The sequence below is a fragment of the Camarhynchus parvulus genome, chromosome 29 (genome assembly GCF_901933205.1).
Source record: "Camarhynchus parvulus chromosome 29, STF_HiC, whole genome shotgun sequence".
In the NCBI taxonomy this organism is placed as follows: domain Eukaryota; kingdom Metazoa; phylum Chordata; class Aves; order Passeriformes; family Thraupidae; genus Camarhynchus; species Camarhynchus parvulus.
The window spans coordinates 2,810,676-2,836,311 of record NC_044599.1 but is presented as its reverse complement, the minus strand read 5'-3'; the positions used below and the strand labels follow the sequence as shown (position 1 = coordinate 2,836,311).

General features: G+C 49.4%; 2 protein-coding genes and 1 pseudogene across 5 annotated transcripts; all 3 read left to right on the top strand.

Moving 5' to 3' along the window:
• The first annotated feature begins 769 nt into the window (after window positions 1-769).
• Window positions 770-4,997, top strand: LOC115914550 (keratin, type II cytoskeletal 75-like). 4 transcript variants are annotated; one of them, XM_030967109.1, is made up of 10 exons: window positions 770-1,037; window positions 1,068-1,264; window positions 2,203-2,417; window positions 2,927-2,987; window positions 3,182-3,277; window positions 3,489-3,584; window positions 3,833-3,958; window positions 4,200-4,420; window positions 4,663-4,694; window positions 4,801-4,997. In XM_030967109.1, the coding sequence occupies exons 1-10, from the start codon at window positions 770-772 to the stop codon at window positions 4,995-4,997; spliced, it is 1,509 nt and encodes a 502-aa protein (XP_030822969.1). The 4 variants fall into 4 exon arrangements, with proteins under 4 accessions (XP_030822969.1, XP_030822967.1, XP_030822968.1 ...); XM_030967107.1 differs by having other exon boundaries at window positions 3,489-3,653; XM_030967108.1 differs by having other exon boundaries at window positions 770-1,264.
• A 4,850-nt stretch (window positions 4,998-9,847) lies between these two features.
• On the top strand, window positions 9,848-13,501 carry LOC115914552 (keratin, type II cytoskeletal 6A-like). Its single transcript, XM_030967111.1, has 9 exons — window positions 9,848-10,363; window positions 10,740-10,954; window positions 11,220-11,280; window positions 11,389-11,484; window positions 11,721-11,885; window positions 12,139-12,264; window positions 12,659-12,879; window positions 13,139-13,173; window positions 13,293-13,501. The coding sequence occupies exons 1-9, from the start codon at window positions 9,848-9,850 to the stop codon at window positions 13,499-13,501; spliced, it is 1,644 nt and encodes a 547-aa protein (XP_030822971.1).
• Window positions 13,502-18,001: 4,500 nt separating this feature from the next.
• LOC115914499 lies at window positions 18,002-23,704 on the top strand (annotated as a pseudogene).
• The last annotated feature ends 1,932 nt before the right edge of the window (window positions 23,705-25,636 follow it).

The window sequence follows — 25,636 nt, the reverse complement described above, 5'->3', positions numbered from 1 at the left end:
GTGGCTGCACGTGGTCCATGGAATCACAGGATGGTTTGGATGGGATGACCTTAAAGATCATCTAGTCCTATGGACAGGGACACCTTCCGTAGACCAGGTTGCTCCAAATACCATCTGACCCAGCCTTGGACACTTCCAGGGATGGGGAGTCCACAACCTCTCTGGGCAAATTTCACAAGAATCTTATCAAAAATATATCCCAAAACTCCAGGGTAAAACAACTGACCGCAGGGCTGGCTGTGGAACTGGCATCGGTCCCACTCCTAAAGCACAAGGATTGAAACTTTCCCAAGCCCTGCTTGTGAACAAAAGGGGCGAAAGCAATCCCGAGGGATGAAGTTTTCCAATGACAGAGGTGTTGAGTGACAGGCACTTGAGCGGTGTTTTGCTGCCAGTGCCCAGCGTGACTCATCGCCACTTTCCAGCTTTGAAATGGGGACGAGTCTGGCTGTCTACAAAGACCGGCGACAGTTATTCCCAAACAATTCCCTGTTGCTGAGAACCTGGGCTGTATTATTTCAGCAGGGCGTGTGTGCAGAGTGAGTTCACTCTCCAGAATGCTGTTGGACATGCCAAGCCTAATTCATCAGAAAGATGATCCACCTCATCCAACCCATCCCAGGCTCATACATGCATAAAAGGGCTCTCCCCAGCCCTTGCAGAGCACAGGTTCACCTCTCTCCTTTCCCTCCTACTCCTTGCTCCAGGCCAGCACCTTTGCTCCTTTATTCTAGCTGCAGCATCCACCCCAATCCAAAAAGCCCCAGCAATGTCTCGCCAGTCCACCGTGAGGATTCAGAGGGGGAGAAGCGGCTTCAGCGCTGCTTCGGCCATGGTCCCCAACACATGCCGGACCAGCTTCAGCTCCTGCTCTGTCACCCGCCTGGGCAGCTGCAATGCTGGCAGTGGCTTTGCCAGGGTCGGGGGGGGCTTTGGAAGCAAAAGCCTCTACAATGTTGGTGGCTGCAAGAAGATCTCTGTGGCTGGAAGGGGTGGCAGCTTCTATGGCTCAGCAGGGTTTGGTGGTGGCGCCGGGAGTGTGTATGGGGGCGGCTTTGGTGTTCCAGCCAACCTTGGCTATGGATACGGGGCCTTTGGGGGTGGCCCTGGATTCCCCGCTGGGGGCATCCATGAAGTCTCCATCAATCAGAGCCTTCTGAAACCACTCAACTTGGAGATTGACCCTAACATCCAAAGGATCCGAAAAGAGGAGAAGGAACAAATCAAAACCCTCAACAACAAATTTGCCTCCTTCATTGACAAGGTGAGATCTGAGCTTTCCTAAATATCTGATTTTTTTGACAGGGACACTTTTCTGCTTGATGAGGAGAAAAGCTGATCAAGGAGGAATACAAGTGAGAAATAAGACTGGAAGTTGCCCTGGAAGCTCCAGGGAATGGCACCTGTTCCATAGCGGTTGCCATGAATTAATCATCCAGTGTTTGAGTTCCTCCTCATTTGCTGCTCCCACATCTCACAGGCAGTGGGGAAAGAAATCTCCAGAGGAGAATCCCACCCTTCTGGAGACTTTAGGCTGAGCATTTCAGGAGCTTTGGGAACAGCTTTGTAGATGATCAAATGAATTCCAGAAACCCACCTAAAATGACAAAGTAATTGGCACAAGGGAGAAGCAGCTTGTCAATGCTTGAATTCTCTCAAAGGCATTTAAATCTGTCACCAAAATGTTTGGATTTTTAGTTCAAAATATCAAATTCTCATCCAAATCTGTCTGTCCACTACATTTCTCTGATGCACAAGAACATCTGCTCAGCTCCAACTCTGGTCAGGCTGCTCCTCTGTGGTTGCAAGGAAAACACTGCAATATTTTGGACATTTAGTGGGGTAGGGGAGGTCTACAGAAGGGAAGGAGAAGCAGCACCTTAACAATGGTATTTTAATTAAAGAGCAAGCCCTGCTTTTCTCCTTATTTGATTTTCCTCACATTTTTCACACAAAATCCCTGTACCTGGTCTCAATTTAAACAATGAATGAGAAGCCAGAAAATCAAGGGTTGTTCCAGAGTTTCTAACACTGAACAGGGTCCCTGTAGCCAAATCTCTCAAGAGATGAGAATTTGGCTCTAAAAACCAGCTGGAAGAAGCATTTTACCCTCTCAGCCAGTTCAGAGACCCCCCCACTTGCAGGGAAATTCTCACCAGTCTCTGTTCTTTCAAAGCCCCTTCAGGATATTTCTCCTTCCAGGTCCGATTCCTTGAGCAACAAAACAAAGTGCTGGAAACGAAGTGGAGTTTGCTGCAGGAGCAGGGAATGAAAACAGTGAGGAACAACCTGGAGCCGCTTTTCGAGACCTACATCAACAACCTGCGGGTGCAGCTGAACTCCTTGCTGAGCGACAAGGGGAGGCTGGAGGGAGAACTCGTCAACACCCAGTACCTGGTCGAGGACTTCAAGAAGAAGTAAGTCTTGAGCTAATGCTCTACTCACCTGGGCAGGTGCAGCCTTTCTCCTCTCAACATCCTTAAACCAATTGGGGGATCCAGGAGAGTCTGGGATCCTGGAATTCCGGGCAATGACATTTTCTCAAAGAGAAATTTTCTCAGTAACGGAGTAACAGATTCGAGTGCGCCAACATTTGGGGAATAATTTGGAGCATGATCAAAGACTTATTAACTAAATTACCTCCTGAGAGGGAAAAATTACACAGTAGGTCTGAAAGTTTCAGAGCAGCACATTTCATTTGCTTAAAACAGCAGAAGGAGGATGACTAATGGCCAGAAATAAGTAAAAAATAATGGATTTGTTAGAATTGTTTTGATGTACTTGTTTTAACTAGTTCAGCTCCTGGTGTCTCATTGAGGGAAAAGAGCATTGTATGCAAAATGCTCTGAAGGAAATTCATTTCAGCAAACTCAAATCTTTCTGTTACCTGCCCAAACAAAAACTCCCTGTTGTCGTCCTCCTTTAGGTACGAAGATGAGATCAACAGAAGGACCCTTGCAGAGAATGAATTTGTGACGCTCAAGAAGGTGAGAGCAAATTCTAGGGCACTGTGGAATGGCTCACTGTAGAGCTCTGATCACCCACTCAGTCACAAATACACCCATTACAATTCCAACCCCTTTTACTTTTATTATGGTTTCTCCCCTGGACTGTTATCACAATGCATGTTCCTGATTTACTGATAGGGGTGTAAACCACCCAAGAATCTCTCATCCCCCAGGATGTAGATGCTTCCTACATGAACAAGGTGGAACTCCAAGCCAGGGCAGATGCACTGAGTGAAGAAATTAATTTCCTGAGAGCACTTTACGAAGCAGTGAGTATAACCAGCTCCAAAACATCCCGGCCCTCAGTGAAGACTTCTCTCCCTCCGGGAGATACTAAATCCTTCCCCTCTCTTGAGTTGCACCAACACCTGAGCTGTTCAGATAACGATCTGTAACAGCCTCTCCCAGGTCTGCAGCTCACCTGGAAGGGTGAAAAGGCATCTCCCAAGGGGATTACCTCATTCCCTGTGCTCTTTGCAGGAGCTGTCCCAGATGCAGACCCAGATCTCTGACACCTCTGTGGTTCTCACCATGGACAACAACCGGAACCTGGACCTGGACAGCATCATCTCTGAGGTCAAGGCTCAGTACGAGGACATCGCCAACCGGAGCCGCGCCGAGGCCGAGTCCTGGTACCAGACGAAGGTGAAGGATCTGGGGTTTCCATGCTCTTATCTTCATATCTTGTCTGGAACAGATAAAGACCAACTCTTCCAAGAAAACCTTCCCAGCTGTTGATCTGGGCTGGAGGGGGGACTCTCAGGCTCCTGGTAACTCCAAAAATGGAGGATTTTCCTTTGACTGGTTGTCCCTCTCTGTGACAGTACGAGGAGCTGCAGGCCACAGCTGGCAGGCATGGGGACGACCTCCGGAACACCAAGCAGGAGATCTCAGAGCTCAACCGCCACGTCCAGAGGCTCCGATCTGAGATTGACAGCGTGAAAAAACAGGTAAAGGGCAGCAAACCCCACTTTTAACCAATTTACCTCTGGACTTGCAAGGGAGAGGAAGGAAAAGGCTGGAGCAACCTGAGCAGTTCTGCTCAGTTTGACCCTTTTTCATTCAAAAAGAAAACTGTCACTAAAACTGGTGGAGCTGATGATGCTGGGATAAAACCTTGTGATTGCATGGGAGGTAAAGAAAAACCTGGGTCTGGGGTGGGGACTTTGAGCAGAGCTTTGTGTTCCATAGTGTGCAAACCTGAAAGCTGCCATCACCGACGCTGAGGAACGCGGGGAGCTGACCCTCAAGGATGCCAGGGCCAAACTGGCCGAGCTGGAGGATGCTCTGCAACAGGCCAAGGCTGACCTGGCCCGGCAGCTCCGGGAGTACCAGGAGCTCATGAACGTCAAGCTGGCCCTGGACATCGAGATTGCGACCTACAGGAAGCTGCTGGAGGGCGAGGAGTGCAGGTGGGTGGGAAACATCCAGCCCTGGGGCTGGGGATGGCACAGGAGAAGCTCAGCATTTCTGGAATGCTAAACAGGGGGCACAAAGTGGGGAGATTTTCCCAAATAATGGAAATAACAAAAATCTGTGAATTATGCTGTGATTTTATTTTTCACCCCAAAGACCTCTGGGAAAGGTATCTTATTGATCCTCCCCAATATCAACAGACATCTAATCCTCTTCCTTGTGTTCCATCCCTGAACAGGCTGGCTGGAGATGGGGTCCCAGTGAATATCTGTAAGTCTCTAAAATATAAGAATTACCTTATTTAAACATTCCTGTGTCTCCACACCAAGAAGTCAATGCCTGGAGATACTGAAATATTTCCTTCTCCTCTTTGCAGCTGTCACCAGAACAACAGTGGGAACGGGATATGGAGGAGGGAGCAACCTCAGCATGGGAGGGGGGATCTGCAATTTGGGGAACAGCTTCAACTGTGGGGGCGTTCCCGGGGTGAGCAGCACCACCCTCGGAGCTGGCAGCAGCTCCAGCATGAAGTTTGTCTCCAGCTCCTCCACCAGAAGAAGTTACAGGAGCTAAAATTCTCCCTCCAGTCACCGCCACGCACCATAAAACACCAAAACTGGTCCTTTACTGGAGCGTGGTGGGGTGAGGACAACCAGGGCCACCTGCACCCCAAGTCCTGTCCCACAGGAGCCTTACTTTAGGAACTCTCTCTCAGCTGTGTTGTCTTGCACACATCCTGTTGGGCTCAGCCCTGAACCTGAGTCTCACTGGGTTAAATTTGCAGCTCGCTTGCTCCAGCTCAGCAATTTTTTGGCCGGATTTTGTATATAAAATGTGTCCCATGACTGTTCGTCTCTCTTCACTTTCTGGAGTTTGTCTAATAAAAATGCACATGTAATTTATTCTATTTTGTAGTCCTTTTAATTAAAGAGGTGCAAGAGCACATGCAAACACAGGTAACAAGAACTTTCCCTCAGGCCCTGACCAGTTAAAGGCTCAGATTTTTGCTCCTCACTCAGATTTACTGAATTTCACTGTCAGCAGCCAGAACACCCCAGCCCAGCAGAACCTCAGAGGGAGGTTTGGTGCTGATTTCGACATTCCCTCTCCGCTGTGCAAGGAAAACACCTGGAAGCCAAACACTAGGACATGCCAAGGCAGGAGTCAGGCATAGGGGAAAAGGTCTGAGCTTCATTTACTTCCAGCTCCCAGCCCATCGAGCATCCAAGAGCCTGGATCCTGGGGGTGGGATCCCAGTGCCAGGTGTGTGATGTACTTGCACAAACCTCAAACAAGAGGGAATTAACTCCCAGGGGAGCCAGAGCAACCCCCTGGCCTGTTCAGGTGAATCATCCATCCCAAACCCCTGGTGTCACCCACGCCTGGGAGCCAGCAGTGCCAACATCTGCCTGAGCAGGCTGGGATCCCTCCCTGGCTCAGGGTCCTGGTGCTGATGTTCCTTCCCCTCCAACCACACAGAGGGGCAGGATCAGGTCCACACTCTGGTCAGTAAGAATTATGAACCAGATGTGGCCCTACACTGCATTAAATATCACTAATCCAGTAGCTGTTAAAAAACCCAAGACAGGGATTTATTTCACTGTTGAAAAGTGAAAGTCTTCAAGATCCAGTGTTTCTTCAGATTCTTAGGATATGTTGGAGACAAGGTCTTGTTTTGAGAAGGTGGAAGAAAAAACAGAGGAGGTGTAGGGCTTTCAGATGTGGTTCTGACTAATTGGGAGAAATTAATGGAGAAGTAAAAGCAGAGAAACATCTGCAGTGACAGATCTCACTGCTGGAAGGTCACTTGAATTAACAGTTGTGACTGGAAAAAACATGCCAGCCCTCACTCCCTGGATTTTAACAGGTTCAAGTAATGAGTAGAGGGGCCCTCCTAAGAAAATACACATGGATTTGGGGAAATAGAAGGGAACTGGCAGTGTTGGAATGACAGACTGATTCAGGGTTTCCTTCAGAACCAGTAGTTTCCCATAATTTTCTAGGATGCCCTGTACTCTGCATGTGTGTCCCTGAGGAAATCTCCTCCCTGAAATCTTGCAGGCTTGGTTGTGGGTCCCCACTCCTGCTCCACCACCTCTCTCAGCAGCCTGCAGGGAAGGAGCAATATCCTCCCTCCCTCAGAACGGCAGCCTGGGCCAGGTCAGCCAATGGCTCTCCTTCTGCTGCCCAAACACACCCTCGCTAACCACGAGGATATGGGATTGTATAATCCCAGAATCCCCGAGACTGGAAAAGCCCTCCCAGATGATGGAATCCAACCTGTGCAATCCCTACCTTGTCACCAGCCCAGAGCACCAAGTGCCACATCCAGTCTTTCCTTGGACACCTCCAGGATGGGGACTCCAAACCTCCCTGGGCAGCCCCTGCCAATGCCCACGGAGAAATTCCCCCTGATGTCCAACCTAAACCTCTCCTGGCACAGTCTGAGGCTGCTTCCTCTTGTCCTGTTGTTCCCCTGGAGCAGAGCCTGACTCTGCCCTGGCTGCCCCCTCCTGTCTGGGAGTTGTGCAGAGCCAGAAGGTCCCCCTAAGCCTCCTTTTGTCCAGGCTGAGCCCTCTCAGCTCCCTCAGGAGCTCTCCAGACTCTTCCCTGGTGCTCCAGCCCCATCTCCATTCCCATCTCTGGACACACTCCATCCCCTCATGTTGTGAGGGGTCACTGCATGGGGCATTAGCAGGAGTCTTGGAGAACCCACCACCACAAAACAGCTGGGGAGTGGGAAGGATGTGGGGCGAATTTCCCAGACCTTTCTTTCTGTGAAAACTGTCCATGTTCCACAGCATCATGAAGGTTGGAAGAGGTTGAAGGTCCTTCAGGAGGACCCAGTCCAGCTGCCAGCCCAGCACTACCATGATCACCCTAAACCCAAATGTGCCAAATCACCCTGATCAGGAAATATCAGAATCTGGCCCAGGAGTGAGTTTCCATCACCTGTGACACCAACACTTGGTCCCACATCCAACAGGGACATCAGAAGGCGCTCCCCACTGCATCCACACCTGGGTCACAGCACAGAGAGTACAAAGCCTGTCATCCAGCCCAGGAAATGCCAGGGCTAGAATACTTGTTCTTCCAGCGCATCACACTTCTGGATACTCAACCAACCTACAGCTGTCCTTGCTGAAGAGCAGGGCTCTGGTCTCCAGGCTGCCACGTCCTGCATCCCATCAGATTGCAGCCATGACCTGGGGCTGGTATTCCAGCAGGAGAAGATGATCCCCAGTAATTCCAGCCCAGCCCAGATTAAAGCCTTAGTCATAATGACATGGATGGTGCTGGCACTCAGGGGCCTGGATTTGCAGTGTGTGGAGGGAGCTGATTGCAGGTTGGTGCCCATAAGGATTTTACAGAGTTCTTTAGGACAGCCTGAGGCTCAGTCACAGGAGCTCCTCTCTCTTAAAAACGCCTGCTTGTTGTAACACACAGGAGCTGAAACACTCCCAAGACAGTTATTGTCATTCCAGGGTGTGTAATGCAAATGTTACAAGAACAGAGACAAAAATAGAAATAAAAGTAAAAAAGCTTGGCTGAAAGGCAAAAAGAGATTATGCGAAACTGTCCATTTCCCTTCTGAGACCTTCTGGTCACATTGATTCTTTTGTTCAGCTGCCACATGTGCCAGGACAAGCTCCTGAAAGATGCACCTGCAAACACCTGTGGCACATCCCTGTGCCAGGACATGGCTGGGGAAAGCTATGGATTGTCACTGTTGAGTAAGAAATGACACAGGCTCAACAGAAGGCTGATTGGTATAACGTGTGGTTTATTTTGGGACTGCTTTTTTAATAAGTTTTGATTTAGGTGGACTTGATTGGTTATTTAATTAATATATTTCACTTGGTTGGTTAATTAACAAGATGCCCTTCTTATAAATAATCTTTGAGAAAAACAAGGAAACAGAGAGTAAGAAAATAACCTGCAGGTTATTTATAATAATAAGTTATCATGTGTTTATTTTCAACTTCCTTAAGTCTTTCCGGCTGTTTCTGGGAAACTCATTTAGTTTTCTCACTCTCTGAACAGGCTGTCACATCCACAATGGATTCCCAGAAATGCTCTGTGGGAGGGCTGCCACCTCCTTCAAGGTGTGGGTGCTCAGCTGAGCCCCTGACAAACCCCAGGGGCTGGAAAAAGCACCCAGACAAGGCACCAGGGAAGGAGCAATATCCTCCAGCCAAGGCTGCAGATTCTTGAGAGCATCTCGCCTGCTCTAGGACAATCCCCTGTGTGCCAGAGCCAAGATGCTGTGTCCCTCACCAGGGAAATGTCCTGTTTGGCCTTTCCTGGAAGCCACAGGGGGTAGGAGTGAAGAGAGGCCTCTGTGAGCAATGTCCTAAACACTGAATTTCCTGGTGAGTAAGAGGGGAAAAACAACAGGCATAGGGAGGGCAGCCTGGTAGCTCCATGTAGAGACAAGGTCGTCCCATGAGTCAGGAAACAGATCAAAAATCTGCACAGGTGAAGCCCTGAGAAATTGCCGAGTCAGGGTTTGTGGCATCACAGATGATGGAAACTCCCTTCTGGAGCAGGTTCTGATATGTCACCATCTATTGTCAGTCCAAATCAGGGTGATTTGGCACATTTGGGTGCATGGTTTATGGTGATCATGGTAATGCTGGGCTGGCAGCTGGACTGGGTCCTCCTGAAAGTCTCTTCCAACCCTGATGATTCTGTGGAACGCGTACAGTTTTCACAGAAAGAAAAGGTCTGAGAACACCATTCATAAAATTCCCTCCACATCCTTCCCATTCCCCAGCTGTTTTTTGGTGGTGGGTTCTCCAAGACTCCCCTATCACCCTCCTGGCCCTCCCTCCATCACCTCTTTCCCTCTCCTGTACCAGTTGTGCTTTAAAGAATTCTTGTTTAGGCACAAGAACAAGAGAACAGTTCCCATCAGGTTGGGAACCGAAGTGCTGTTGCCCCTCTGGAGTTTGCTCAGAACCACAACCCATGATCAGAGACTTCTCAGAGCTCAGACCCTCCACAGGGAACAAGTGTTCCAAAATCAAACAAATTAACCTTACACAACCTGAGTTGATTCATCCATGGACTGGAGATGAGCAAGCATTTGCCCAACAAGGAACCATCTCCTGCAGCCGTGGAAGGAGGGAGTGGGAAAGGGGTGGCTGCAAACAGGAGCTGAGAAGCCACTATTGAGGTTTTTCTCAGATATTTCAACACAAAAAACTTGCAACCTCTGCCCTTTTTTGAAAGCTCCATAGATGCTCATGGTGAACTCATTGTGGGTGTGCCAGGCCTGGTTAATCAGTGGGATAAGCATCACTCTGGAGCCATCCCCACCTCAGGAGGGTATAAAGGGCCAGTCCCAGGCTGGGGGAGCACAGCTTCACCTCCAGCCACTTCCTCTCATTCCTTTATTCCTTGGATCACTCCTGGCAGCCATGTCCCGCCAGTGCACCGTGAGGAGCCAGGCCAGAAGGAACTTCAGCGCTGCTTCTGCCTTCATCCCAAATGCCAGCAGCTCCAGCCTCTGCCTGCGCCCTGCACTCCAAGCTGGGAGCTGTGGGGCCACCACTGCCTATGGAAGGTTCACTGGAGGCTTTGGAAGCAGGAGCCTCTACAACCTTGGTGAATGCCAAAGGATCTCCATAGCTGGAAGAGGTGGTGTCCCCTACGGACCCGCAGGTTTTGGTGCTGGCACTGGGATCTCCTGTGGGTTTGGTGGGGCAGCTGCTGGTCCTTTTGCGTTTGGTGGGGCAGCTGCTGGTCCTTTTGGGTTTGGTGGTGGCCCTGGATTCCCTGCTGTCCCAGTTGGGGGCATCCATGAAGTGTCAGTCAACCAGAGCCTTCTGAAGCCACTCAACCTGCAGATTGACCCCCACATCCAGAGTATCCGCAAGAATGAGAAGGATCAGATTCAAACCCTCAACAATAAATTTGCCTCCTTCATCGACAAGGTGAGACCTGAGATTCCTGGTTATGCTGTGGTGATTCTTTGGTGGGGAAGCACAAACAAGGGTGAATTATATCTTTAGCCACAATTTTGCTGCTCCTGTACTGCCAGCATTCTAAAATCCCAGCAGCCTGGGAACAAATCCTGAGGGTTTCCAGCTTTGAGGCCATTTACATGTTTCAGGAATGCTGAAGTGAGACCAGAAAACAGGGACAAAGTGGTGGTACTGAATGAAAGGAAGCAGAGTTGGGAAAGAGAGCAGTAGTGTTTGATTTGTCAACTGAAGGGCTGAGACCTCCCACCTTCCAGCAAGTAAATCCTTGCAGGATGTGCCTCACATCTCCAAGGAAAACCACCCTAAAACACCCTTCTGTCCCCAGGTCCGATTCCTTGAACAACAAAACAAGGTCCTGGAGACCAAGTGGGCCCTTCTGCAAGAACAGGGGAACAAAACAGTGAGAAAGAACATTGAGCCCCTCTTTGAGACCTACCTGAACAACCTCAGGAGGCACCTGAGCAGCCTAACGACAGACAAGGAGAACCTGAGAGGGGAGCTGAGCAAGATGCAGACCATTGCTGAGGACTTCAAGAACAAGTGAGTCTGTTCATGGTCTGCCTGGGCCTGGGTGGGCTGCAACAGGTGCAGAAAACGAGGGAAAAAAGCCTTTTTGCTGACTTAATCCTCTGAGAAAAGCCCAAGTTTAATACAAGATATGACTGAAAAGTAACAGGCAGAAAATAACAGGCAAAAAGACCATGGTGCAGAGCTGTATGTACAAAAAAAAAATTAGAGACTGGTCCTGAAAACATGAAATAATTTTAAAACAAGCCTAGACCACCCCTCTACCTCCATTCCACAGATATGAAGACGAGCTCAACAAGCGCACGGATGTCGAGATTGAGTTTGTGACCCTGAAGAAGGTGGGTGCCTGCCCATGTGGCCTCCCAGCCCTGCAAGAAACCCCTTCTCCAGCTTTTCCTCTGCTTCTCTGAAACTTGCCTCATTCTGTGATGTGCTTCCTCTCCTAGAAGGCGGACACTGCCTACCTGGACAAGGCAGAGCTGCAGGCCAGGCTGGATTCGCTCATGGAGGAGATCGACTTCCTCAGAGCCCTCTACGAAGCTGTGAGCACCAGAGCTTATATCCTTCTCCTTGCCTTCCTTTCCCATTCCAGAGCCTCAGGGCTGATTATTTTCCCCTCTGTTGCACTAAATAATTCAATGGTTTTTCCATTTCACATTTCTGCATGAAGCTGTCTTGGAAAAATCCTTTTGTTCACCCAGCTCTCCCCTCTAATCCTGGGGCTTTCCATCCTCCAAGCAACATTTGTGTTGTGACTCTGTATTTGCTGCTTTTGCAGGAGCTGTCCCAGATACAGAGCCAGATCTCTGACACCTCTGTTATCCTGACCATGGACAACAACCGGAGCCTTGACATGGAGGGCATCATCGCCGAGGTGAAGGCACAGTACGAGGACATCGCCAACCGGAGCCGTGCCGAGGCTGAGTCCTGGTACCAGTCCAGGGTAAGCACCTCAGGAGGTTTCTGCAAAGGGAAAAACCATCCTCCCATCCCCAAATTCCCCATGGGAGGTGGGTCCAACTGTGATTTTGAAACACAGAATGTCTTCAGATTAAATAACCTATGAAATTCAGAAGTGTTAATTTGGGATTGAGAACATGCACACATTTTTGAACATGCAAACAGCGCCAAACCTACACTGTTGGGCTCCAAATCCAGCTTATTTTCCTTTGACTGGTTGTCCCTCTCTGTGACAGTACGAGGAGCTGCAGGCCACGGCTGGCAGGCATGGGGACGACCTCCGGAACACCAAGCAGGAGATCTCGGAGCTCAACCGCCACATCCAGCGGCTCCGATCCGAGATTGACAGCGTGAAAAAACAGGTAAAGGGCACCACCAGTTCATCAAACATAACCCTTGCTGTGACCCCACCTCTGAGTTGCCCAGGGAATAAAAATCAAATCAACCAAGGGAGTTCTGCTGGATCAGGAATGAACATGACTGGATTTATATGACAGCACTGACATCACCAAGAGTTACTCAGTGTTGTATCAATCACTACAAGGAGATTCTGAGTTGTGGAGTTAAATCCAGGTTGTGACCTGACTCAGAACATGGATCAGTTCAATGAATTGAATTCAATTCATGGATCAGTGAGGTTAAGATCACACCCTACTGATGTTAACCCAAACATCAGACGTGGGATTGGGACCTCAGGATACAAAGAGCTGGATTATGCTCTTGATAAGGAATGAAAATCTGGATTTTCCCCTGCAGGTCACTGGATTGCAGACGGCCATCAATGATGCAGAACATCGTGGGGAGTTGGCCATCAAGGATGCCAAGGACAAACTGGAGGACCTGGAGACAGCCCTGCAGAAAGCCAAGACTGACCTGGCCCGGCAGCTCCGGGAATACCAGGAGCTCATGAATGTCAAGCTGGCCCTGGACATTGAGATCGTGACTTATAGGAAGCTGCTGGAGGGTGAGGAGTGCAGGTGGGTGAGATTTTATATCCCAGTTTTCAGAGGTGCAATGGAGTTAAAGACCCTGGTCAGGTTTAGATCCACATTCAGACCTGAAACTGTTTAAAGACCAGTGAGTGCCTGTGAAGAGGAGCTGTTTGGGAACAGCAGCCTTTCATACAAACTTTGCACCTTTCAAAAATATTCAAAGGAAATTTTCCTGCCTTTGTGAGCAGGTCCTGCTCACAGGTTCCCTTTGAAGTCTCACTGGCTGTCTTTTGTTCCCTGACAGGCTCTCTGGGGAAGGTGCTGGCTCAGTGAACATCTGTAAGTAACTTTTAGAGACATTTGGCACTTTCTAGATATTCTTCCCACCCCTGCTCAGAGCCCATCCCACTCATCCACTATCTGTGGATTCCTCTCATGATGTTGTTTTCCCCTGGCAGCTGTGACCAGAAGCACTTCAGGAACGGGATATGGAGGCATGAACTGCCTGAGCTCCAGTGGTGGGCCTGGAGGTGTGGTCTGCTCTGGAATGGGAATAGGCTCCATCTCTGGAAGTGGATACGGCACAGGTGGCTCTTGCATGGTCGGAGGCAGCAGCTCCAGCTTCAAGTCCATCTCCACCGGCTCTTCCACCAGGGGATATTACTGAGGAACTGACTCCAGGCCCCAGTGCCACCAGCGCTGAGGCTTCTCTTGGGTCCAATCCTCATCCAGCTCCTTCAAAAGATTTACAAATCAAACCCATGTGTCATTAGTTATATAAAAGATGCTGTGCTCCCGTTTGTCCTGTGACCCTCAATATTCCTCATTTCCCAGTGTTTGTCTAATAAAAGGCATGTGGAATTAACTATGTCACGTTGTCTTTTCAATTCCAATTACTTTCTCTTACCTTGTGGCAAAGGGTGGCTGGTGCAGCACAGTAACTTTACTGCTTTGAAGGTAAAAAAGGCACATGGAAGTTGAGACATCTCCTTCCTCTCCAAGTCCATGGACCTCATATCCAACAGGAATAAAACATTTGGATGTTCTATTTCCATGAGGATGGGAAGATATGTACCCTTCCTACTTGGCACAAGAGAAAGTTCTTCTGTCTTAATTCCTACATTATGACATCTCATCCTTTTATGCCACAGTAGTTGTGCCCAAACCTCTGTAATCGAATGGCATGACTCACGGAGGGACATAAATCTTGTTTTTCCCAAGAAGATGAGTGCTGCAGCTCATCTGATCTGCACACGCATCTGCAGGGACTCATAAAACACCTCCACTGCCATTACCATAATTAGAAATGGAAAACACCCATTAAACCCCCAAAGTAACCCTCTTTGGGAGGAATAGTATCCCCAGAGGAGGTTGTGAGACAGTGAAAGACCCTCAGGGCGCTGGAAAGGAAGTGGCTTGTCCTCTTCAGTACCTGCCCATTTTTCTCCAGGCTCTCCAGTCCACATCCCACTGGCAGCAGCAGAGCTGGAGTTTGGTTTGTTATTTAAGCACTGTCCAGCATCAAAGCTCCATCCAGAGCTACATGGATGGGGAAGGGTCTGCAGGGGCCACACAAGGAGCAGCTGAGCATTGGCTTGTCCACCTTGGAAAAGAGGAGACTGAGATGAGACTCCTTGGGGGCTGCAGCTTCATCCCCAGGGACAGCTCCGATCTCTGCTCTGGGGACTAGAGACAGGACCCAGGGAATGGCTGGAGCTGTGTCAGTGGAGGTTTAGGTTGGATATCAGGAAAGGTTCGTCCCCAGAGGGTGGTGGGGCGCTGAACAGGCTCCCCAGGGAATGGTGTGCTGGTTTTATCATTGGAACTACTACAGAAGTGGGGTTTTTGAGAAGAGCTGCTGAGAGCTTCCTCTGTGCCTGATAAAACCAATCAGTGAGTCGTTCTGGATATTGACACTTTGTTAAACCACTAGAAAGCTGACCACGCCTCTGTAAACACACATGTTGAAAATGAAAAATACTGTGAATTCTCTTTTCTCTTCCAGCCTGAGAACAGATAACAAGGCCAGCCCAGAGCCTTGTCTCGAGTGGGCTGGGCCGAGTGGGCTCTGCCGTGGGGCTGGACCCTTTCCTGGGGAGCCCACGGGGCCGAGCAGGGAGGGGAGGCCGCAGGGCCGAGGCCGGGCCATGGCTGTGGTTGTGAACATCTTTCACTACTAAACCCTGCCCTGCTGCCAGCCCAGGCTGAGCTGGGGTCTGCTGAGCCCCAGGAGCAGCCCTGGGCTGGGCTGGCTCGGCCAAGACTCTGCTGCCATTGAAGTTCACCTGCAACCACTGGGCAGGGGAGGGAAGGCCGCAAGGCTGAGGCCGGGCCAGGCCATGGCTGCGGTTGCTGACATCTGGCTGCTTCTAAGCCCTGCTCTGCCACCAGCCCAGCCTGAGCCGTGTTCCCTGGGCCCCAGGAGCAGCCCTGGGCCGGGCCAGCTCAACCAGGATTCTACTACCACTGGGGTTCATCTGCAACCCCTGGGCACCGGGAGGAGAAGCCCTCGGCCCCCAGTCGTGCTGCTGCTGTGTTCTGGCCTGGCTGCTGAGATCCTGGCCCTCCCCCCAGCATGGCCACCAAAGAAATCCTCTACCGTAAACAGCTCCACTACTATCCAGCAGAAATCACACAGCCATCTGCAGGCCTGGGTGAGATATTAACTCTTTCAGTACACAGATGAGACCTACAGACATCAATCCTCCCTTGGGTGAGCGAAAAGAACAGAGTGAGAACATGTAGAGGAACAACATGAAGACACTAAAGTCAGTGAAGAAAGAGTCAAGTCCCAGATGGGAGGGATGAGGAGATGCCTTGATCTTGGGGCTGAAATAGTTTTGTAAACCTATGGAGAATATGTAATTGATACATCAGACTCTTTTTCCCTGTAACTGATTGAAAAAGTATGATGAGATAAAGTGTTCAAATTGTAGATATGAACAAAGGCCTCCATGCTAAAGTAAGCAGATGTTGAAGTAGCTGCAATTCCATGAGAAGTCTGAACAGAGAGAGGGAAGAGTGATGAAGACCCTCTGCCCCATGGAAAGAAGAAGAAGACCTCTGTTCTCAGTGATGAAGATGATCTCAGAGATAAAGAGAACCTTTGCTTTTGAACAGCTCATCCTTAAAATAGCACCCCATAAGTTGACATGACCCATAAACACAGAGTGGGAAAGCTGTGAAAGATGGGAGGGACTTCACGATCACAGATTCCCAGAGGGCTGCTATTTGTGGAAATTAAAAGCCATGAGAGAACTGTTTCCTTGTGGAGAAGTCTCCACAGCATTAACAAGAGGAACTTCTCTCCCTAAGTGAACTGAAGAAAGACTGTTCTAGAAGTGATAAACTGACTAAATTGTTTCTGTACACTGTTAGTAGGAAAGAAAAAGTTGTAAGGGGGAAGGAGAAATGTTCTAAAGATTTTATTCTGATTCTTATTATTGTTTCTTTTAATTACTGTTAATAAAGCTTTCTTTATACCCTTTTAAAGAATGAGCTTGCTTTGCCATCCTCCTAATCTATCTCACAGCAGGAAATGAGTGAATATATTCTAGTGGGTCCACTGGCCAATGCTAGACCCACCACATTAATTGGTGCATTGGCCAGGAAATCTCAGATTGGTGAACCAAAACCACTACAAATGGTCACAGCTCCAAGGCTGCTAGAGCTCCAGAAGCATTTAGACAATGCCCTTCGGCATAGGGTGGGATTTTGGGCTGTCTGTGCAGGGCCAGGGGTTGGATTTGATGGTCTCTGTGGGTGCCTTCCAGCCCAGGACATTCTGTGACTCATCTGATGAACAGGACTTTCACACCTCAGGCTGTTTTCTCTCAGGGGACCCTGGACTTTCAGAATTCTCATTTCAGAATTTGGGGGTCCCAGAAAGGCCCTGGTGTCTCTGAAATCCCTACCTTTACCAGCAGCACCTCAGTGCAGGTGAAGTTCTGCCTGGAAACCTCAGGATTGCAGACCAAGACCGGAACTTCTTGCCTGGATCAGCACAGGTTGTCACTACCCCACAATGGCTGGAAATCTGGGGGCATAGTCAGGATTTTTCTTTAGCAAAGCACATCAAACTGGCATTTCCCCAATCTCTGGATTCCCTCTTGCAGCAACTTCAGTCTCATCAGCTTTAAACTAAACAGGGACCATTTTAACCAAGCTAAAACCAAGCCCAAAGGCAACTTGTGGATGGAAATGGATTTTTTTTGCCCCACCAGTAATCTCCTCTTTGAAAAACAGCTTAGAAAATACGGGTTAGAAAGTTTTACGAGCTGTCTCTGCCAGCCTGTGGCATTAGAGCTGGTGGGGGTGACTGGGTGCCAGATACCAAACCCGTGAGCTCACTCCTTTGAGCTGTGGTCAAGCCCAGCTCTCCAAAAGCATAAAAGGCTGAGAAGACTCCTGATCCCAGCTCCCAAAGATTCCTGCTCCTCTGCCACCTCACCTCATTGTCCTCGTTCAGTGTTGGGTCTCTTGGAGTTGGTGCTGCTCCTCCACGGTGCCCGTCCAGCCCAGCAGCCGCAGCTCCGCGAGTCCCACGTGTCCCACGGCCCTGCTGGAGGCACGGGAAGGGCCAGAGGAGGCTTCAGCAGGAGGAGCCTTCAGCAGGAGGAGCCCTCACAGCCTCAGGTGAGCATAAGGGTGGCCATGAGGGGAGGGCCTAGGACTGCCAGACCGGGATACAGCCCCAGGGCAGGAGGCAGAGCTGGAGGAGGAGGGCTTGGATGTGGCCCTGGAGGGATCCAGAAGGTCATGGTCCATAGCTGCGTTGGGAACCCCAATGAAGGAGGAATGATGAGGATTCCATCTTATCAGAAGGCTACTTAATTACTTTCTTATACTATATTATTCTATACATCTCAAACTGAATCTGCCAAGCACTTAACTCTGCACCCAACTGCACACACTGCACTGAATTTCATGACTGTCATCCAACAGTCCTGACACACACGCACACTTGGCCCTGAGCAGCCAAGGAAACAAAACACCATCGCTTTGGGTAAACAATCTTCATATTGCATTCTACTTTTGCACAAACACAAGCACAGCAAATGATAAGAATTGTTTTTCCCTTCTCTGAGGTTCAGAGAATGTGAAACCCAGAAATATTCTTGGGAAGAATTGTGCCTTGCTTTTCTCTGTGAAGAGAAATGTGGCTACAATGGTCAACCAGTGCCTCTTGGTGCCCCTGAACCAAGATTGACCCCAACGTGCAGCAGGTGCAGCAGGAGGACAAGGACCAAATTAAATCCTTCAACAGCTAATTTGCCTCCTTCCTCAACAAGGCGAGGCACATTGACCTCCTCCACCTCTGGCATTACCTGGAGATGGAGTCAGGAAGTTCTCGATGTTAGAAATTTAATTTTAAATCATTAAAGCAGAGTTAAGGAATTGTGCAGGATTTTGTTCCATATCCAGACTGTCCATATAGGTCTTTTTGACAACCCGAGCATGGAGCAAATTATTTCTCCAGATTTCCTTGCAGCTGAGTGTTTCTCCTGGCTCCCAAATCTTCTCATCAATGATCTTTTGGTGACAAGCTCATCTAATCATGCTTTAAATTACAGAAAACATTTACAACCCCCACCATATTAAACTTCCATTTCATGAAAAGCAAGGCAAGTTTTGAGTTGAGAATCCTGAATTATTTATATTGTTCTGATGGCTTTCAGGTGCAGTTCCTGGAGCAACAAAACAAAGTTCTGGAGACCAAATGGAGCCTCTTGAAAGGCCAGAAAATTGTGTAGAATAACATGGAGCCCATGTTTGAGTTGTTCATCAGCAACACGAGGCAGCAGCTGGAGGCCCTGGGAGGGGAGAGGCTGCAGCTCAGCTCCAAGCTCAAAGCCATGCAGGATGTGGCAGAGGACTTCAAGGTCAGGTAGGCAACACCCACAGCAAGATCTGTCCAGTTCTACTTCATTCTGTTCTTCCTGCATCAGTGAAAAGACCCAAGACAGCCCAAAAAACGTGACCTCAGAATCACGGAAAGGTTTGGGTGGGAAGGGACATGAAAAATCATCTCATCCCACCCCCTGCCGTGTGCAGGGACACCTCCCACTATCCCAGGCTGCTCCAAGCCCCATCCAACCTGGCCTTGGACAGTAACAAGGATGGGGCAGCAACAGCTTCCAGGGGAATCCATTCCAGAGCCTCCCCATCCTCACAAGGAGGAATTCCTTCCCAATATCCCATCTATCCCTCCCTCCAGCAGTGGGAAGCCATTCCCTGTGTCCTGTCCCCCTATCCCTTGTCCCAAGTCCTTCTCCAGCTCTCCTGGAGCCCCTGTGGGCACTGGAAGGGGCTCCAAGCTCTCCCTGGAGCTCTGTGTTTTGCTTGAATTGCTTGGAGCTGCATCTCAGTCCTTGTCAGCTGAGAAGCCCAGTGTGGAGCCACCCCAGCCAGCAGCATCCATGGAATCACAGGATCCCAGAATGGTTTGGGTTGAAGGGACCTCAGAGCTCATCCCATCCCACCCCTGCCATGGGAGGGATACCTTCCACTCTCCCAGGCTGCTCTAAGCCCCATCCAGCCTGGCCTTGGACACTTCCAGGGATCCAGGGGCAGCCACAGCTTCCCTGGGACACCCATTCCAGGGCTTTCCCCACCCTCAGAGGGAGGAATTTCTTCCCAATGTCCCATTTAAATCTCTCCTCTTTAGTTTAAAACTAAATCAGAATTTGTTCAATCTATTGGATAGTTTGAGCATTTGGGAAGTGAGGAGTTACCTCCCACCCCATGGAAAGTCTTCAGGATCCTGGGCCTGAGTTTAGCTCAGCAGCTCTTTGGGCTGTTGGGAGCAGGAGTTCCTTGTTTCCTCCACTCTTTGCACTTCAGGAAAACATCCATCCTGTATTTGTGTCTGCTCCCATGGCCATGAGGGATCTGCTGGGCATGGATGTGAATAAATGAGGAGCTTAAATTGTCAGTGTGGAACCAGAAAAATGAGATGTGGGAGTGAGGTGCTCATCCCAGCTCCCAACAAGGGCACATGCATCCTGCCTGAACCCTCTGATCTCCTTTCTCAGGAGATCGCGTGCCTGCCACTCTGTGCCACCTTTCCCAACAGGAAAGGTTCCTTCCAGCCCCAAAGCAGCATTGAAACATCCTTGACTGCCCTGGGGAAGGAAATCAGCACGCACATGAAACCCTTGGCCAGTCAATGGTCACATCAGAGATGCAGTTTAGACTTTAGAGCTCTGCTTGTGTCTGACAAAGTGGCAAATATTCCCTTGGGATCAGCGGATTCTGGGGTAAAGCTCAATGACATCACACACATTGCTGGCCAGGGACCATCCTCTTGCATCTACACCTACAAAAGACTTTGGGCTCCTGCCCTGATTCCTAGGAATTTGTTCTTCCCACCTTTAACTATTTTAAACTTTTTGGATCCCAGATTTTCTTCCTAATATGAGAATTGGAATGACGTGATCTTTAAGGTCCTTTCCAACCCAAACCTCTGATTCCCCTGGGGCAAACATTAATCCAGCAACCGGAAAACAGACATTAAATTTTCTCTTCTACGTGGCCAAGAGCTTAGAGACCCACAAATGGATGCAAAGCTGGGGCTCTGCTTAATGGACATTATTTTCAGGGATGGATATTCCTGGTGGGAATAAATCTTCCCCCATGAAAGGGCCAGGAGAGGCCAGTGGTTTATTACCTGCACGGATTCCTTCCTTTGAACTCCTCTCTTTCTCCCTTTCATCTCCCCCATTTAAGCATTCCATGGGAGCTGGGCACGGGTCCAGGCTCCCGCTGGGTTTTGACCTTTCCCAAGAGCGTGGTCTGGACTCTCCCGGCCCCGGCCACCCCCCGCCCTCCTCCGCGGCCATCCCGCAGATCCCGGCTCTCCTGACTAACCAGGTGTGGCAATGAGCTCATCCCTGGCTCCACCCAGAACATTTCGGGAGCACAAGGCTCCCATTCATGGCATAAAAGGTGCCTTTGATGAGGGCCTTCAGCTTTTCTAGATGGCCCCTCCCACCCTCCAGCCCAGGGGTGCTGCCTTTTCCATCGTAATCAGTGACATAGAAGTAGAAACAATAAAGCTCCATCGAGGACTCTGTTCCAGCACTGCTTCCTCCAAAAATCTGTGGGTTGTTGGTAAACGCCCGCAGAACGAGACCCTCTGGTGTCTCCTCGTGTGAAGAGGGGGTTTGCACAGGGTGGAGGCTCTGAAGGGATTCTGAGCTCTCCCTCCCCAGACGTACCAGGAGATCAACAAGCACACGACAGCAGAGAACAACTTTGTCGTGTTCAAGGTGAGGAGGCACCACCACCAAGCAGGGACAGCTTTGGAAAGGTAAACCACATTCAAATCACCCTTTGTATCCAGCAATACCAGGAAGCACAAACACCTGGTTGTGCCAGTGGAGCAGTGCTGGGCTGTAATTGCTCCTTGTTTCAGGTCCCTCATCCCAAACTCAGGAGTGTCCCCCAGATCAACTCTGGGTCATCCCGACCTTGTCCCTTCACCAGATACTCTGCCAGTCCTCAGCCTTTCTGTGTCCAATCCCAGCATCCACAGCCCCCTGGCCTCACCTGCAGGAGACATAGCAAGAAGCTTCTGCTGTTTAAAGTATTGTACAAAATATCTGTTTGCCAGGAAAAGGGAAATTCAGTGGTGTGGCATTGTTTGGGTCCATGGACATCCTCCCCCCTCTTCTCCCAAAAAAAAGGTGGAGATGAGAAATCACTTCTCTCTTTGCTCTGCTTAAAGGCGCAGAGATCAAGAAATCCTCCATTTCTGAATTAAAATGTAATTTCAGATCTTAATTTAATCTGAAACTCCAAAGGTTTGTGTTAGATACAAAGACTTCACCCAGTGACCCAGAGAAGGTCTGGTCCAACCTTCATTGTCACCATTCCAGGATGTGGATGCTGCCTGTGTGAACAAGGTGGATCAGGTGACCAAGGTGGATGCCCTGGCAGATGAGATAAACTTCCTGCAAGCCCTCTACAAAGCACTAAGAGTATCCCAAATTTCCCAGTCTGCCATTCCCCCATTTTCCCACTCTCCAGAGGCTCAAAGAGTCCAAGAGCTGGTCAGTGTGATAGATGAGTAATGCGGTGGTTGACTCTCACAATTAAAAGGCAAATATCATGTATATGTGTTAAGAGAAGTTTTATAGATTTATAGTTATGTTTTACCCCCCTTGCATTGTTATCAGGGGACAGCCTGGGTTTGGGACATTTGGGAGGGTCGGCTTGTTACTATGGCAACAGCTGACCTCCAATCAGGATTTAAGGAAGTGAACTCCACCACTGGACAGCGAAGAAGGGGCCAAGGGACAGAATTTTGGGAGGGGCTAAAGGGTTAAAAGGTGAAGCCTCCATTGTGTGGGTGAGCACATGGTGGGATCCTCTGCTGCTCCTGGCACCGTAGTATTTTCTCTATTCACTTTGCTGTTGTATTTTTTATAAAGTTTAATAAACCTTTCTAAATTTTTGGAAGTGAGTAGCATCTCTTACATCAGTCCTGCAGCTCCTCCCCAACTCTCTTCTACACCTCGGCTCAGGACAAACAAACAGCAAAATATTTGGGACAGAAAATGAATTTGTTTGACTTGCAGCAGCTGTCCCAGATGCAGACCCAGATCTCCAGCACCTCGGTGGTGCTGTCCATGGACAACAGCCAGAACCTGGACCTGGACAGCATCATCAGCGAGGTCAAGGCACAGTATGAGGACATCGCCAGCTGGAGCTGTGCTGAGGCTGAGTCCTGGTACCAGAGCAGGGTGAGGAGGTGCAAACAAGCAGGGAGATTTTTGTTTAGCATTTCCCAAAGGCTGAGTTATACTGGAGAGAGCAAGCAGCGAGGACAGGGGAGAAAGGTGTAAAATGAAGTGGATGTGGAGAGGAGTTCAGATAGTTCCTTGGAGATGTTTGGCAGTTGGACTTGATGATCTTAAAGGTCTTTTCCAGCCTTCCATGATTCTTCACAACTCTCTGGGAAAATGCTGCTTTGATAATGAGAGACGGAGGAGCAGAAGGACACAGAGGGAGGAAGCTCAAGGGGATGAGTGTGGCAAGTCCTGGTGAAGAGAGGATCAGAGCAGGGTCAGTCTCAGCCTGTCCCCCGTGTCACCTCCCTGCCCACCCAGTAGGAGGAGCTGCAGCTCTCAGCTGGCTGGCATGGGGGTGACCTCCAGAGCACCAGGGTGGGGATCTCAGAGATGAACCCCCTGGTCCAGCAGCTCCACTCAGACATGGACAGTGTGAAGGTGCAGGCACAGGGTCTCCCCAAACGTGGGGCACTCCCATCTCCACCCCTGGCTGGAAGGGGCCTGGAAATCAGGATCCAGACCCATCACATGGTCACTGGACTTGTTCCCACAGGTGGTTGGGCTGCAGATGGCCATTGCTGAGGCAGAGCAGCACAGGGACATTGTCCTTAAGGATGCCAGGGCCAGGCTGGAGAAACTGGAGGCCACTCTGCAGAAAGCCAAAGCTGACCTGGCCAGGCAGCTCCAGAAATACCAGGAGCTCATGAAAGTCAAACTGGCCCTGGACGTCGAGATCATGACTTACAGGAAGAGCGAGGAGAGCAGGTGGGAACTCCGCCTGCAAACCAAATCCCATCCAAATCCAGAAACGTTCTCACCTTTGCCTTGCAAGGAGGTGAAAGTCTCACAAAATTTTGCAGAGGAAATTCACCCTCATCCTACACAGCAACAGGTGTCATTCCAAATCCTCTTTGATACTCCCCATCAGACCCAGCCCCCACTGGGTCTGTTTTCCAAGGTTCTTGGTGCAAAAATATTGCTTGAAATTATCCTTATAAGGAACCCTGACTTTTCCATCCTCTCTTTCTTCCAGGCTGTCTGGAGAAGGTGTTGGTGCCATGAATATTTATAAGTAATCCATCTCACAAACCATATATTAAGTGATTAATTGATTGTACCTGGAATTGAGGATGAGACAAGGAAGGAAGGATGCAGCTTGTAGTTATCTGCACAAAAATGAATATAATTTTTCCAGCCCTTTAGGTGGGACCAGGGAGGCCAAAGAGCCTGAGACACATTTTCCTTGACCAGATTTTAATTTGAAGGGATTTGTACATTGAGATTGTCCCTTGGGAGACCCAGTTGCCTCCGGCCAGGAAGAAAAGCCAGAGCATAAGATGTGTGAAATCCAGTCAGTGATAGACTGTCCAAGAAATAACTGGAATGTGTGAAACTAAAGCGTGAAATTCCTTTGTACTCTTCAAACAAGCCCTGTGCCCCTGCTTTCCCATGGAAGTCGTGGTCTTACCTGGGAGCGGCTACAGAGGTGGGAACATTCTGGGGCTGGGAGTGAGTTTCAACAGCAGGCTTGGAATGGGGGGATTCTGCTCTGGAGCAGGAAGCAGCTCCAGCGTGAGGTTTGTGTCTAAAAGCACCACCCAGGAAAGCCCCCAGAGCTGAGCCACTCACCTGGAGCACAGGAAGGCAAGCAGCACCTTCCCCTGCCAGCACAAAGCCTTGGAATCATCTCAGAATCCCTGCTTGTTGCTTTGCCATTGAGGGAAAACCTTCCCAGCGCTGTTTCTCAGCTTGGGAGTGCTCCCTCTCCCCGTCCAAACAATTCCCCTGCGTATCCCTCCCCAGCTGGCAGTGCAGCTTGTCAGTGAATAATCAGCTGTCTCATTAACGAGTCTCATTAACGAGTCTGATTAATGTCAGAGCTCATCGAGCACCTTCCCAGCGCCGCGGTGCCAATCCAGAGGAGCGGCAAGAATTATGTTTACCTGTGGAAGCAGAGCCTGTTCTTTCACCTGCCCAGGAATCCAGGAGAGTTGAGCCCATGGTGCTCCCTCCCACCTACTCCTCTCTCACTCCCCAAATTCTTATGAAATGGAAAACAAAATATCTTCCCACAGGCAGTTTCTCCATTCCCCAATTTTTCTGGCATTGCTGGCTCACTCCAGGGCTCTCCTACATCCCGAAATTCAACCTTAATTTTCCATAGGTGAAAGGGCTCTCTATAATGTTCAATTAATTCCTCACCCACCCAGAAGGGATCATTTTAAGCCCAAAGCCCATGTAATGCACAGGTGTCCAAGCAGAAAATCATTCCCCTTCTCAGAAGCTGGAGACAGGTTAGAAACAGGGAAAAAGGGAAGTTAGAAGGAAAAAAAAAAAAGAAGGAACAACAATTGTTGAACACAAACCATAAATTTTAAATTTTACATTACTTGGAAAAACATCTTGGGTTAAATACCTTCAGGTACAGCTTTTGGGGGTTTTTGGTGAGGTTTTGTGTTTGTTTGTTTGTTTGTTTGTTTTTTGTTGGTTTTTTTTGTTGTTGTTGTTGTTTTGGGGTTTTTTTGTGTTTGTTTGTTTGTTTGTGGTTTTTTTCTGTGCCAAAATGTAACCATCTCATTCCTCGCATCTTCTGGTCCTGATGAACTTTTTATATTAATTTTATGAAATTTCATCAATAAACTACAATCAAACAATGAGCAGTGCAGGATTTCCATGCCACCATGAAATCCCCCTGCAAGAGTAATTTTAGAGTAATTTTAGAAGATTTGGCCTCATCACTGGCTGCTGCTCAGAGCCTTCCCATCTCCCACTCCTCCTGTCTCAGTTTGAGAAGAGGGGGAGCACTGGAGCATTGGGAGAGATCCCAGAGCAGCACCTGGGAGGTTTTCCACGATTAACAGCCAACAGAGACCAGAAGGTGGAGCTGGTTTCACCTGGCCATGAACACCACCATCCCAACCAGCCAAAGAGCAGAAAGACATTTTGGGGTCAAAAGTGGTTCCCCAGGAGCATCTCCCCCCCTCCATGGACTGAGAGCATTTTGAGCA

What these genes read in the sequence shown, in the direction of transcription:
- LOC115914550 (XM_030967106.1), top strand. Translation starts at nt 770, where the DNA reads ATGTCTCGCCAGTCCACCGTGAGGATTCAGAGGGGGAGAAGCGGCTTC. An exon ending in TTGCCTCCTTCATTGACAAG is followed by an intron (nt 1,265 to 2,202) that starts GTGAGATCTGAG and finishes TTCTCCTTCCAG; the next exon opens with GTCCGATTCCTTGAGCAACA. An exon ending in GTCGAGGACTTCAAGAAGAA is followed by an intron (nt 2,418 to 2,926) that starts GTAAGTCTTGAG and finishes GTCCTCCTTTAG; the next exon opens with GTACGAAGATGAGATCAACA.
- LOC115914552 (XM_030967111.1), top strand. Translation starts at nt 9,848, where the DNA reads ATGTCCCGCCAGTGCACCGTGAGGAGCCAGGCCAGAAGGAACTTCAGC. An exon ending in TTGCCTCCTTCATCGACAAG is followed by an intron (nt 10,364 to 10,739) that starts GTGAGACCTGAG and finishes TTCTGTCCCCAG; the next exon opens with GTCCGATTCCTTGAACAACA. An exon ending in TGCTGGCTCAGTGAACATCT is followed by an intron (nt 13,174 to 13,292) that starts GTAAGTAACTTT and finishes TTCCCCTGGCAG; the next exon opens with CTGTGACCAGAAGCACTTCA.